Genomic DNA, 13,341 nt, shown 5'->3' on the forward strand with positions numbered 1-13,341 from the left:
CACAGGACGTGCCCTACTGATGAGATCAGAGCGCGTGCACCGCCGTCTTACCTGGTCTCCTGTTGCTGGAGGATGTGCTTGACGGCCTGAGCTAGAGTGAATGTTTTGCCTGTCCCATATGGGCCGATGATGAGGACAGGAGGCAGCTGTATTGAAAGTGGGGTTGTGATGGCCAGAACAGCCTCTTTCTGTTTTGCATTTAGCCGAGGATCCAGCTGTTCGTCCCACTGCCTAAAGAAAATGGAAATGTAAGTTATTTTAAACATAACATGACATATAGGTATCCTGAATTTCAATGAACCATTAAAAATACTGAGATAACGTAGCACCTATAATAACAACTGCATATTCTAAAACTACATGTTAAAAATTCCCCAAACAGAGCCAGTATAGGGTGTTTCACTGTGAGGATCAGAATTCACTGTAGTTACCTTGTCCTTTGCAGGTACACAAGACCCTGATACCTGACCTAAAGACGCCACAACACACTTCTGGCCAAGCTGCTGCCGTGTCTATAAACAGTAATAGCAATGTCTCAAAAATGCACTTTCCTGACATAAAAGCACCAGAAAATTTTTTTCTGGTAATAATGTATTAGCAGTTTCTTTGCATAGGAAATTAAATGCCAAAGGGAAACTAATTTTCAAATTCTAAACCACTGCAAGATTTTTCAGTAAAATCTAAAACAAAAGAAAAATAAAAACCTCTGTGTGACACTGATTAAGAGATATCAAACTTTTATAAAGATCTTAATTCAGAAAATAAGAGGTTTTGTTCATGGTGCTTTTTAGGTCTACCATGCCCTTTAACTTTTCTATTCATTCTATTAATTTTTGAGAGTTTGATACTGAAACTTCAACTAAAAATCTTAATTCATCTACCCAAAAAATAATTTTATAGAACTTTACGTAACTTTGTTCTGTATTCTCCAAGTTTCCTATAAATGTACTATCATACTCTCATAATTTAAAAAAGAAAACGGTTTAAGGCCAAACAAGATGAAATGCTTTCTAGCATCTCCACACACGATAAGGCAGGTGTGTCGTATTCTTCAGGGCAGAGACACCTGTCACGGCACACGAATGGCTCCGTAAGGAGGTCCACCCCATTAGCGCCACTTCTCTGACTTGCTAATTTTGAAGATTTAAATGGACAGCAGATGCTGAAAGGGATCAAACAAGCAGAGAATCAACAGCATTCGTTCTCACAACTACAGTTATAGTGCTAAAGATTGCAACAACTATGGTAAAAATGATAGGGATGTGAACCAAAATAGGAAGGGTGTGTGTAAAGAGACTCTTGGAAATTTCGCAAAATGCCTACAAAACAATCCTGAAATAGGAGAACACGGTTTAGACAGAACAATTCCCACTCTATGAGGCTACGCTGTACTTAGAAGCTCGCTATTTATGGAAAATCTTCTTAACTCAGTTTTAAAAAAGTATAACAAATGCTATGCATTATTATAGAAAATTTCAAACAAATTCTACTAATGTAAAACCTTAGAAAACAAATTTTAACCATATAAGCACGTCATTACTTTTCTGATATTTACATTTTTTTTAAGCAAAAACCAAAAGGACTCTGACCAGTGACACTAGATTTCCTAGAAGCAATTCACTAAAAATTCAAGGACTCCCTCATCCAATTTATTTACTCACAATTCTGCCAGCACCCAGCAATGCTCCCATCTTCTGTAAGTAAGGAAATTGCTTTAGCTGAATCCTGAGTCCAGATCCAATCTATGTGGCAGACACTGTGGAATGGGTCCCCCTCAAACCATCCACAGCACCCTTCTCTACCTCCTCGGTCAGTGAGCCTAGCCAGCAATAAGACTCCTTTCTCCCGTCTCTGGAGACCCAACTCTGGTCTAAGTGGAGAAGAAAAGGAGGTCTTGTCCTCACTGGCACTGTTGAGCCCCTGCACCAGCCCTGGACCTCCGAGCTCTGGGTCTCAGTTGCTACTTGCTTAAGGCACAGTTAGTTCAGCAAACTGCTACCTGCATCCATACTGACCACTGTGATTCTACGATGCCTCACCCCAAGAGCTCCCTAATCTGTACATGGAGATAATCACATTCCATCAGATAGATATTTTAAAGATCAAATAAGTTAATGCATGCAAGTTGTTAAGAAAAACAGTTGAGCAACAAGTGCAAAGTTAATGCTGACTTCTATTACTATAATATTTTCTGAAGATTTCAGAAAAGTAAGATATTATTCTATTATTTGACCAGGGCACACTTTTGAAAATAAAAGAATGTTCTTAAAATACCCTCTCATCTCTCAAATTTGGGAACTTTAATGAGACAGATATTAGATTATTGATATATACCTAAGTAAAATCTAAGAGACTAATGATAGATTTATAGGGATAATTCTGAAGTATGTTGGTATCTTTTGTTTTATTTATATTGGTCATTCTATTTGTCAATTGTTTCAGTGTAAATAAATGCTTCAGAGCAGATCAGAAACTTTATCATGTGTTGTCTATGAATAATGAACATGTATAGAAAGCCAAAAAGTAAAATAAACTGTCTTTATTTCTTGTACCACCTGCTTAATAAAGAAGATTTACAATAAACATGCTCGTAAAACTTCTCTCTGATTTTCACAATTAAAAAAAATGTAAAGTCTCCCCATTTATTCTTCATTTAAAGGTTATTTTATTTCCTGAACCAATTTAATGTTGTTCTTTTTTTTCCTGGTCTAATGCATTGTTATTATTAATTTATAGGCTACATCCTCAAGAATAACTTCTCAATTTCATTTATCTTTGCATATTTCATCTTATTCCAGAAAAGATTTTAAATAGCTAACAGTTTCTTAAAGCTCCTAGACTCATACATTTTAATTGCTATTTAAATCATAGTGGTATGAAATCTCTTTCTGCTTGAAAGTTTTCTGCTACTTGACATTTCCTTGCTGTTGCAGTTAACACCATCAGTGGAATCTGAATATACTGCTATATACAAAATATTTTTCAGAAGTGAGCATATCAAGGAAACACCTAAAAGTTTACTGGTATGGCTTCACATTTAAAACCCTAATTTTCTTCTTTAAACATGATATTCTTATTAGCTTAAATGTGTCATATATTAATAATGTGCAAGGCCATGCTGGAGATCCAAAGAGAAATAAGATATGGTCTCTTCTAAAAAGCTCAGAGTCTAATGAGAACAGAAATGTATACAACTGACAAAAATTAACTTTGGAGAAATTATGCTTAAAAGTACAAAAACTGACTGAAAGAAGCACGTAATAGGCATCAGTAAGTATCTGGTGAAATAATGATATGGAAAGGTCAGGTTCATTTTCTTTAGGAGAGGGCCCTTAAGCTGAACTAAATCTTAAAGGACAGACAGACAGATTCTCCAAAAGATCAATACTGGGCAAAGATGGTTTCAGGGCGAAAAAAAAAAAGCAGAGCGAGAACACAGGGCTGAGGGGGGAAATGCAGAGTTTAATGTGGATGAAGTTCCAGGTTTACAAGATGAGGAAGTTCTGGAGATTATGCAGCACTGTGAATATAGCTAGCACTCTTGGACTATACACTTAAAAATGGTTAAGATGGTAAGTCTTACGTAGATCTTACCAGTTGTTTTTTTTTTAGAGGTCTTTTTTTAAAGATAAGGAAGCAAGTAAGTGCAGGGCAAATTGAACAAACATCAGGGTAACTCAATATGGCTAGTACATGAGGGTTTAGAGGGAGAAAGGGAGAGTAAAGCAGGAAAACCTATAAGAAATCTGAAAAGATACTGTTGGAGAGCACTGTCCATCAATGAGACACACAATGAGAGTTTTGTATTAGGATGTTCAGATTTTATCTACATATGAAGGAGACGCCTTCAGAGGTGTATATGCAATGAAATGAAATGATTATTTTAGCAAAACAACTTTGGAAGAAAGAAATGTGGGTCAGCCCACAGAGCTAGTGGGACCGACAACGGGCTCAAAGGCTACCGAAGCAGCGCAGCCCTAAAGACGCGCTGGTCTGCAGACGGAGAGGAGGGAGCACGCAGAGAAGCGATCACGTGAGAGCTGGACAGGCAAGACAGCAGGGGTTCCTACACCTGGCAGACCTCTGCCTGCTCTCAGGAGAGCGAGAGCGCAGAGAACAGAGATCACAGGATGGGCAAGCAGGAATGCCAGAATCAGGCTGGCTGCTTCCACTCAAGAATGCTGGCAATAAAAAGAAAAACAGGGAAGGGGCAGGAGGAGTCAGTGAGAGCAGGGAGAAATGACGTGGACTGTGTGTTGTAAGGTGTATTTTGCTTTGTTCTGTTTTTAGGACTAGAAGAGATGAATGTGAGGGGAAATGATGTAAGTCACGTCTAGGCCTGGCCCACAGAAACTTCCCCTGGGGTCCTCTTTGCTCATGCTTCCCTCTCTGCCAGCTCCTGTCAACACCAAGGGTGACCTTGGAAATCACTTATTAAAGATAACCAGAGCCTCTGTCAGAGACGGAGCAGGGCCCCCTCCCATGGCTGGATTGACACAAGTGATGAAAAAAATAACCCATTTTGTACAGCCACTGAGATTTTAAAGAAAGGTGGAATGAGTGAGCCTGGGTGGGGGCTAAGAGGATAAACCAGTGAGACAGTGAAAAGAAGGTGCAGGCATAGGGCATCCACTGCAGCCAATCTGGAGACAAACAGAAGGGTCACATTTAATTACACGCAACGATGTGTAAAGAGAGTTAAGCAGAAAAATATTTACACAATGATTAATTTTATAGCATCTTCTATAATACATCCTCCATTTTTTCTTAAATTACAAAAATGTGTTTCATATTCAAAAATCATTTTAAATTAACTCTCTGAACCACTTTTAAAAAGGCCCTGGATTTCCTATCCAACTTCTACTCAGAAATATTCCTAAATTGTGTGACATCAATCAATCAAATTATATCTGTTGAGAAAAGCAAAAGAACTCGTTCAGACTCTGAGGGAAAGTGAAGAGAGCAGATGAGGAACTTCAAAGGCTTTATTCTAAGCGTCCCTGCAGTCTCTTTTCTCAACTGAGAACATGTCTCTGAAGGATATATGGAAATTTTCTTACAAACATGCTTGCGTTACTTGGTACAGAGATTCAGTTTAATATCCGCATAGCCTCCTGAGCGAGGTGCCACTTTCTATACCTGTTGGGACTCCAAGGTATGGCTGGAGCCATAGCGATGTCCGGAAACAAAACCCCATTGTCCTTGACCCTGTCTAGCGCATAATGCATTTCACAGAGGGGCAATCGATTCAACTGGAACTGGAGTTCAACCTGAAATACAAAAAAAAGAAAGGTTCTTTAAAAAGCATTAAGGTAAACACCGATATTTTTCAGTTTGCTAGAATGCTCTGTGGAGATAACCTTTTACAGGAGCCAAGTTTAGAGATGCCTTTAAAGTGTCATCATAGTCTAATCATAATTATTTATGTGTAATATTTGCTTTATTTAGTACCAGGCACTGTTATATTCACTTCACATAGCACCAATGATGTGTATACTATGATTAACCTCATTTGTCAACTAAAGAAACTGAGGCACTTAATTACTTAATCATTAAATAAAGGTTATCTGATTCTACCATTCCTATGAAGAATATATTTGGTAAAATTAGTAGAGCATCTCTGAAATACCATCTCTCAAGGATTAAAACCAACCCTATGAAACTGTATTGATTTACTATGAATGAGTAATATTCACCAAATGCTATATTTAGATATTAAAAAAAGCAGCTTTCCACTTAAATATGGCAGACAGACTGAGCAGAGTTCACCTAAAAATCCATAAAGACACAAAGCACAAGAACAGATACAACTTTAGATAAGAACGGCCCCAGGACCTGGCTCAGTTTCTTTTTAAACTGCTTTTCCATTGCTGATTTAAAACAGAAATCAGAAAGCTTGACCATGTATAAAAATGGAACATTTTAGATTTTACTTAAAGAGAATCGACTTTTCTCTGAAAGTCACCAAAGGTCTGCTTCTCCACCCACCAGAATTAATGCTCCAAGCCAACTGCACGTCTCGCTGCAGCAGAGAAAGGGAAATCAAACCAAAGCAGAGTATCAGCTAACCAGGAGACCAACCACGGCGAAGTCGCCACTCTTGGAAACATACCTGTGTGTCGTAATCAGGCCGAAGATTAAGTTCTTCACAGCATTCCCTGGATATCCTTAAAAATATATATTCTTTTGTTTTTTCTTCAATAGTAGCTTCATAAACCTTCTCTTTGGTTCCCTGGGTCTGTACTAACTTCTCTTTAGGGACTGGTAATAAATAAACAGCATTGACTTTGGTCATCACCAGCCGTCCAGCCAAAGTATCTTCAGAAAGTGTTTCAGTAAGCTTAAAGCGACCAAAAAGTTGTCCATTCTGAGCATACTTTGCACCTCCAGAAACTCCAGTGAGCATGAAGCTTGCTAGAATCTGCAACTGCACTTTAAGATTGAACCTAAATCAGAAGTAGAAAAATGAGTTCAAATTTTTTACAAACATTTTTACATTGAAAACATTAAAACTGAATAAAAGAATAAAACAAAATAAAAATAAACAGAAGAATTAAAACTTAATTATCCATTACACTTTGCTGAGCTACAAATTACATACTATCTTTCTGTCTTTAATCCAAGCTGCAAGCAGCAAAGCTTTAAGTGAATGAATAAACTCTGAATGCTTACAAAAATGCATGCTTAGTCGTATCGAAGAATACACACGTTTTTAAGTCTGAGCATTTGAAATGAAGTTAAGAATGATTTTTTTAAATAAAATGAAATGTCACGTACTATTTAATGTGAAAGCCTGTTTGAATACACCAGTAAGACAATCAAGACTTTAAAATCGCCCAAGCCAGAATGAAATGTATGTGTTGAAACTTCAACAGACTTTGATTAAGCTGATGCTTTCTAAGTAGTTCTTACCAAAAGAGTCTAACCATAAAATTTCACTTCCAGTACTGTTAATGAGTAACATCCAGAATACATTTCTGCTCACAGCTACACCGAGGCAGATCTCATGCCCAAAGCACAGCAGGAGGAGCTCAGGGCTATCTTATCCCCCATTCCCACTCCATGCGCACAGGTGAGCATGAACGAGAACAAGCGTGTGCAAGACGCACCCAGAGGCAAGATTAACCCACAGGCAAGAAAGACGAAGGGAAAGAAAGATTTTAATTAACGAACAGCTCTTCTCCTTTGCCATTCTGAAACGATGCTGTTTGAGAGAAGACAAAGTGGTAACAATAGGAACATTTTATTTTTCTTAATAAGGTTTAAAGACTTCCAAGAAAAAATTTACTTGTTTTATAATCTATACACCCATTTGTGGAAAGGCTACTTTTTAGTGGTGGTTTGGAACTGTTTCCCGTTCAGGTCTTCTTTTGGATACATGATGTCCAGAATGTCTTATAAATTCTTAAAGAAAAAGAAAGAAATATCCTTTTCCAAAACATTATACATTTCACTATACAAAAATATCTGTATTGTTTATAATATCAGGAAATCAATTCTAATTAAAATATATTAAAATTCTGAATTTCCATTTATATACTTTAAAGTTAGAAAACTGTAGTTAGAGAAGTAAACAGCAATAAAAAATATTTAAGAAAAATAAAACAGCTATTTATGCATGTAGTAAGTCATAGTATTTATAAGCTCCATTATAAGTTATTTAAAAATACACTTACAATATACTCAAACCTACAAAAATACATTAAAATGTTTTATTATAAATATACATTTAATATTTAGTAATATGGCTTTCTTGAGGATCAGATGAATTCTAGGAGTACTTGCTGAGTGTGTATATCATATACACGTAACACATGGAATTCCTGAAAGCCATATTCTATTTCTCACATTCTCTATGCACCATTCCACTAGATCCAAACTAGAAAAGTAGGATATAATTTAAAGAAATAGATTGGATGTTATCTAGATACATTTGATTCTTTGAAGACTGGAATATGCACTAAAGATTCATATAAAAATAAGTCATAAAATGAAAGTGAAACAAAAATGTACCACCCTGCCCAGTTTACATATAATCTCTGTTCACCTTCCTTAAAAAGAAAAAAAAAAAAAAAACAACCCAGAACACAAGCTTTATAAAAGAATAGGAACCCTTAGGTTATTCATGTTTTTTCATATAAAGTTAAATTTTTACTTTGCTTTTATCATCCTTATAACTGAGATGTGTGATCATTAGAACTTTCTCAGAGAAGAGATTCCTTACAGCCCATTCTTCACTCACAAATGACCTCTATGTTGCCAAAGTTGATGAACAGATTTCTGACTTTGTTTTTCATGATTACTGCTTTGCAACCACTTCCCATTTCTTTTAAACTTCTTCTCCCACTGGCTTCCGTCCAGTCGCACTCTCCAGAGTTCCCTTCCTGCCCTTCCGCCTGATCCTCGATCTCCCAACTAGGCACCACCCACCCTGCCCTCTTCTTGTGTTGGCTGAAGTCACCCTCTCACCAACCAAGGTCATCCTCTCCAAGATGTCTCAGCTCAGGGCTGTAAACCCAACAGCCAAATACGCACCCTGGATTATGTGCTCTGCAAACTCGGTGCAAACAGAAGAGACTGTACCCAACCTCTCCGCATGCTCCCATACACCAACCCTCCCCGGGTGTTACACAGCCCAGATAAGGGCACCATTTACCTAGCTGCTGCTGCAAAGTTGCTTCAGTTGTGTCCAACTACACACGACCCCACAGACGGCAGCCCACCAGGCTCCCCTGTCCCTGGGATTCTCCAGGCAAGAACACTGGAGTGGGTTGCCATTTCCTTCTCCAGTGCATGAAAGTGAAAAGTGAAAGTGAAGTCGCTCAGTCGTGTCCGACTCCTAGTGACCCCATGGACTGCAGCCCACCAGGCTCGTCAGTCCACGGGATTCTCCAGGCAAGAGCACTGGAGTGGGGTGCCACTGCCCTCTCCGTTTACCTAGGGGTCCCGGTCAAAAGTTGTCTTTGACTCTGTCTCTATCACCAACCTTCATTCCCCACCACATAATCACCAGGCCCTGTTACTTCCTCTTCTTCCTAATCATCTGCATCTCAGCATTTCTAACCTGGATGACTGTAACAAACTCCTTCCATAACTCTGGCTTCAAATCTATTCTCTAAACCACCACTGGAGAATCTCTGTAAAATCCAAGTCTGATACACAGCTCTGCGGGTAAAGTTTAAACAGCTTTCTATCTCACCAGCCCCACCCCAGCACACAGCACCTTCCATTAAAATTATGATGACCTACTTGCAGTTTCCCCCAAAACTCTATGCTCTAATTCTCATATCCTGCTTCTTCAAACTAAGTACCTTTGTCCTATTTTGCCACCTGACAATTCTGCTTTTCAAAATTCAGCTTAAATGCCAGCTAGCCCAGAAAGCAGACTTGAGAGGCCATTCAAGCTTTGGCGGGGGGGGGGGGGCAAGGAAACATAACTTGTTTGCATTAGAATCAGCAAAGACCAGCCTAAAACCTGACACTTTGAATACTCAGTAATTTTATTCACTGAATTAACTGTACATGTTTGTAATAATCTGACTTTTTCCAAGGCACCATATTCCCATTTCAACTACTTCATATTTTTCCCTAACAAATTCTTAAAACCCTATGATATTTTCTCAACTAACCTGGGTAATATTTAAAGTCTTACTGTTACACCTGTTTTATAATCTGCCATCCCAAAACACTTGGTCACAACTTAGGCATGAAAAATTAATCTCACAGTTTTAAAGCAGTAAGAGGGTTCTTTTATGACAGTCAACTGTGCCCTGCAACAAAACTCTTAAGGCAGAGGGACTGGAAAATAGAAGTACTAAGCTTCTCCCACAAAAGAGTCACTGTTATGTTCAAGAAGCAAACATCAGAGACCTTCTCAAAGTGACAGTTACCAATATTTAATTTTTCTAAAAGGCTAATAGGCTGAAACTAAAAAGACAATAGTAAGTTATAAGTATTTTAAATAATATGTATTTCTGAGATTTAATAACTCAAATACCTAGAGTATAAAATACATCCCAATTGGCAAAGATATTTCCATTGTTACATGCCACACTTTGAAATCAACTTTAAAGCTTACAGACTTTCTAACATTTTTGGAAGTGGCAGAAGAGTAGCCCATGGAAGCAAATTAACCCAGAATATTCACTGGAAGGATGGTGAAGCTGAAGTTCCAATACTTTGGCCACCTGATAAGAAGAGCCGACTCATGAGAAAAGACCCTAAGGCTGGGAAAGACTGAAGGCAAAAGGAGAAGGGGGTGACAGAGGATGAGATGGATGGATGGGATCACTGGCTCAATGGACATGAGTGTAAGCAAACTCCAGGAGACAGTGAAGGACAGGGAAGGCTGGTGTGCTGGGGCAGCAAAGAGTCAGACACAACTTAGCAACTAAACAAGAAGATAAATGATATATGGTTCCATCAGTGTTAAAAATAGTGAAACCTCTTGAAAAAGTCACTCAGTCGTGTCTGACTCTTTTCGACCCCATGGACTATACAGTCCAGGGAATTCTCCAGGCCAGAATACTGGAGTGTATAGCTGTTCCCTTCTCCAAGGGATCTTCTCAACTCAGGGACTGAATCCAGGTCTCTCACATTTCAGGCGGATTATTTACTGTCTAAACCACCAGAGAAGCCCTCTTGAGTGTAACTTTAAAAAAACTTCAAAGCTATAGTCAATTTCCTTTTGTGCAATTGCTGACTAAATAAATGACAACAAAAGTCAACCAAGGTCATATGTCAAAAAGCACCTGGGTCTCCTGAGGCCAAGCTAGGCTGAACCAGCAGAGGCCTGAGCCACTGCAACGCAATGCCCCAACAAGCAACCATGCAGCAGGCCTGTTCTGCCAGCTCTCAGCTGGCAGCCCGACCCAGCAGGCCATGACACACTCGGATGCGCATGCACACAGCAGCTTCAGCCAAGGCCAATTCCTTTTGAAAATGTTTATCTTAGAACGAAACTGATTTCACTTCAAGGTGGAATCACTATTGAATGCAGAGCAATATGTAGCTGAGGACAAGAGACGTTGAAAAAAAAATCTTGAAAGAACTCGGAAGCATCTTTTAAAACTTAAATGAAATGCAGCACTATTCTTACCAACTCCAAACATCTCACACTAAAAGTTAACATAAAAAGGAATCTTAATATCTGGACTTCTTTGAAAAAAATCTCTTAAAAAAATTAAAAATATATATATATATCTATCAAATTCAGCCTCAAGTCAAAATACATTTTGCTAATCTTGAGAGGCTTCATCCAATCTATTTTCAGAAAGGGGTTCTAAGGCAACCATGTAAAAGCATAGGCAGAGCTCATCTTATTGCACTTCATGGTCCTTTGCAGGTATTGCTTTTGTTTAGTTTTTTTATTTTTTAACAAATTGAACGTCTACGGCACCCCTAAGGCAAGCAAGGCTATAGGCACCATTTTTTCCAGCAACTGCTTATAACGTGTCTCTGTGTAACATTTTGCTAGCTGTCACAGTATTTCAAGCTTTTCCACTACAGCTACACATGTGGTGGTGATCTTTGATGTTACTACTCTAATTGTTTTGGGATGCCACGAAATGCTCCCATTCAAGACAACCAACAGTCAACAAATGCGTGTTCCGACCACTCCACACCTGGCCATTCCCCCATCTCTCTTGCTCTCCTCAGGCCTCCTACTCCCTGACACACAACAATAATGAAATTAGGCAAATTAATAACCCTATAATCAGCCTCAAGTGAAAGGAAGAGTAACATCTCTCACTTTAAATCAAAAGCTAGAAATGATTCATAAGCTTAATGAAGAAAGCCTGCTGAAGCTAAGACAGGCCAAAAGTTAGGCCTTTTGCACCAGTTAGCCAAAGTTGTGAAAGTGGAGGAAAAGTTCTTGAAGGACATTAGAAATTGTATTTCAGTGAACACACAAATGGTAAGAATGAAAAACAGCTTTATTGCTGATATGTAGAAAATTTTAGTTGTTTGGATACATGATACCAGCCACAACACTCCCTTCAACCAAAGCCTCATCCAGAATAAGCCCTGACAATTCTATACAGGCTGAGAGAGGGAGTCCCATGGACAGCAAGGAGATCTAGCCAGTCCATCCTAAAGGAAATGAGTCTTGGAAGGACTGATGCTGAAGCTGAATCTCCAATACTTTGGCCACCTGATGTGAAGAACTGACTCATTTGAAAAGACCCTGATGCTGGGAAAGATTGCAGGCAGGAAGAGAAGGGGACGACAGAGGACGAGGTGGTTGGATGGCATCACCGACTCAACGGACATGAGTTTGAGTAAACTCCAGGAGTTGGTGATGGACAGGGAGGCCTGGTGTGCTGCAGTCCGTGGGGTCGCAAAGAGTTGGGCATGACTGAGTAACTGAACTGAGCTGAACTGAGAGAGGGAGGAAGCCACAGAAGAAAAACTGGAAGCTAGCAGACTTTGGTTCATGAGATTTAAGAAAGAAACCATCTCAATAATGTAAAAGTACAAGGTGAAGCAGCAAACGCTGATATGAAGGCTGTAACAAGTCACCCAGAAGATGGAGCTCAGATAATTAATGCAGGTGGCTGCGCTAACCAGCAGACTCTCAGTGTAGACGAAACAGCCTTCTATCAGAAGACGACTCTACCTGGGACTTTAGAGTCAGAGAGAAGTCAATGCCTGGCTTCAAAGAGCAGGCTGAATCTCATGATGGGCTAAAGCATTTGATGGCTTTAAGCTGAAGCCAATGTTCACTTATCATCCCCAAAACCCTAAGGCCTTAAGAAGTATGCTAAATCTGCTCCATCTATGCTCTATAAATGGGACAGCAGAGCCTGAATGACGGCACATCTGCTTATAATACAGTTTACTACCTATTTTAAGCCCACTGTTGAGATCTGCTCAGCAAACAGGATTCCTTTCAAAATACTACTGCTCACTGACAATGCACCTGGTCACCCAAGAGGTCTGATGGAGATGAACAACACGACTAATGCTGATCCATTCTGCCAACACAGATCCATTCTAAAGCTCATGGATCAAGGAGTAATTTCGACTTCCAAGTCTCATTATTTAAGAAATACATTTTGGGAGGTTAAGGCTACCATAGACAGTGATTCCTCTGACAGATCTCAGCAAAATAAACTGGAAACCTCCTGTCAAGGTTCTGTCAACCTTCTGCCATCCTGGATGCCATTAAGACATGCATGATTCATGGGAAGAGGTCAAAATATCAAAATTAGCCACAGTCTTGTTGGAATGGTGCCTTGGAGGGGTTCAAGACTTCAGTGGAGGAGGAGCTGCAGGTGCAGAAGTGACAGCGAGCACGGCAGAAGTGGAGCCTGAAGACGTGACGGGACTGCTGCAACC

At 39.3% G+C, this 13,341-nt stretch overlaps 1 protein-coding gene across 11 annotated transcripts in view; it reads right to left on the reverse strand.

The window, feature by feature from the left end:
* The window catches only part of HELZ (helicase with zinc finger), a 146,211-nt gene that overhangs the window by 71,545 nt on the left and 61,325 nt on the right, over positions 1-13,341 (reverse strand). For all 11 annotated transcript variants that reach the window (XM_069544076.1, XM_069544082.1, XM_069544077.1 and 8 more), the window contains 3 exons: positions 6,113-6,446; positions 5,140-5,270; positions 52-231 (listed from right to left, as the gene is read on the reverse strand). In XM_069544076.1, the coding sequence (XP_069400177.1) occupies positions 52-231; positions 5,140-5,270; positions 6,113-6,446 (645 nt within the window). The remainder of the gene's footprint in view (positions 1-51; positions 232-5,139; positions 5,271-6,112; positions 6,447-13,341) is intronic.

Source organism: Ovis canadensis, chromosome 11, assembly GCF_042477335.2.
Source record: "Ovis canadensis isolate MfBH-ARS-UI-01 breed Bighorn chromosome 11, ARS-UI_OviCan_v2, whole genome shotgun sequence".
NCBI lineage: Eukaryota > Metazoa > Chordata > Mammalia > Artiodactyla > Bovidae > Ovis > Ovis canadensis.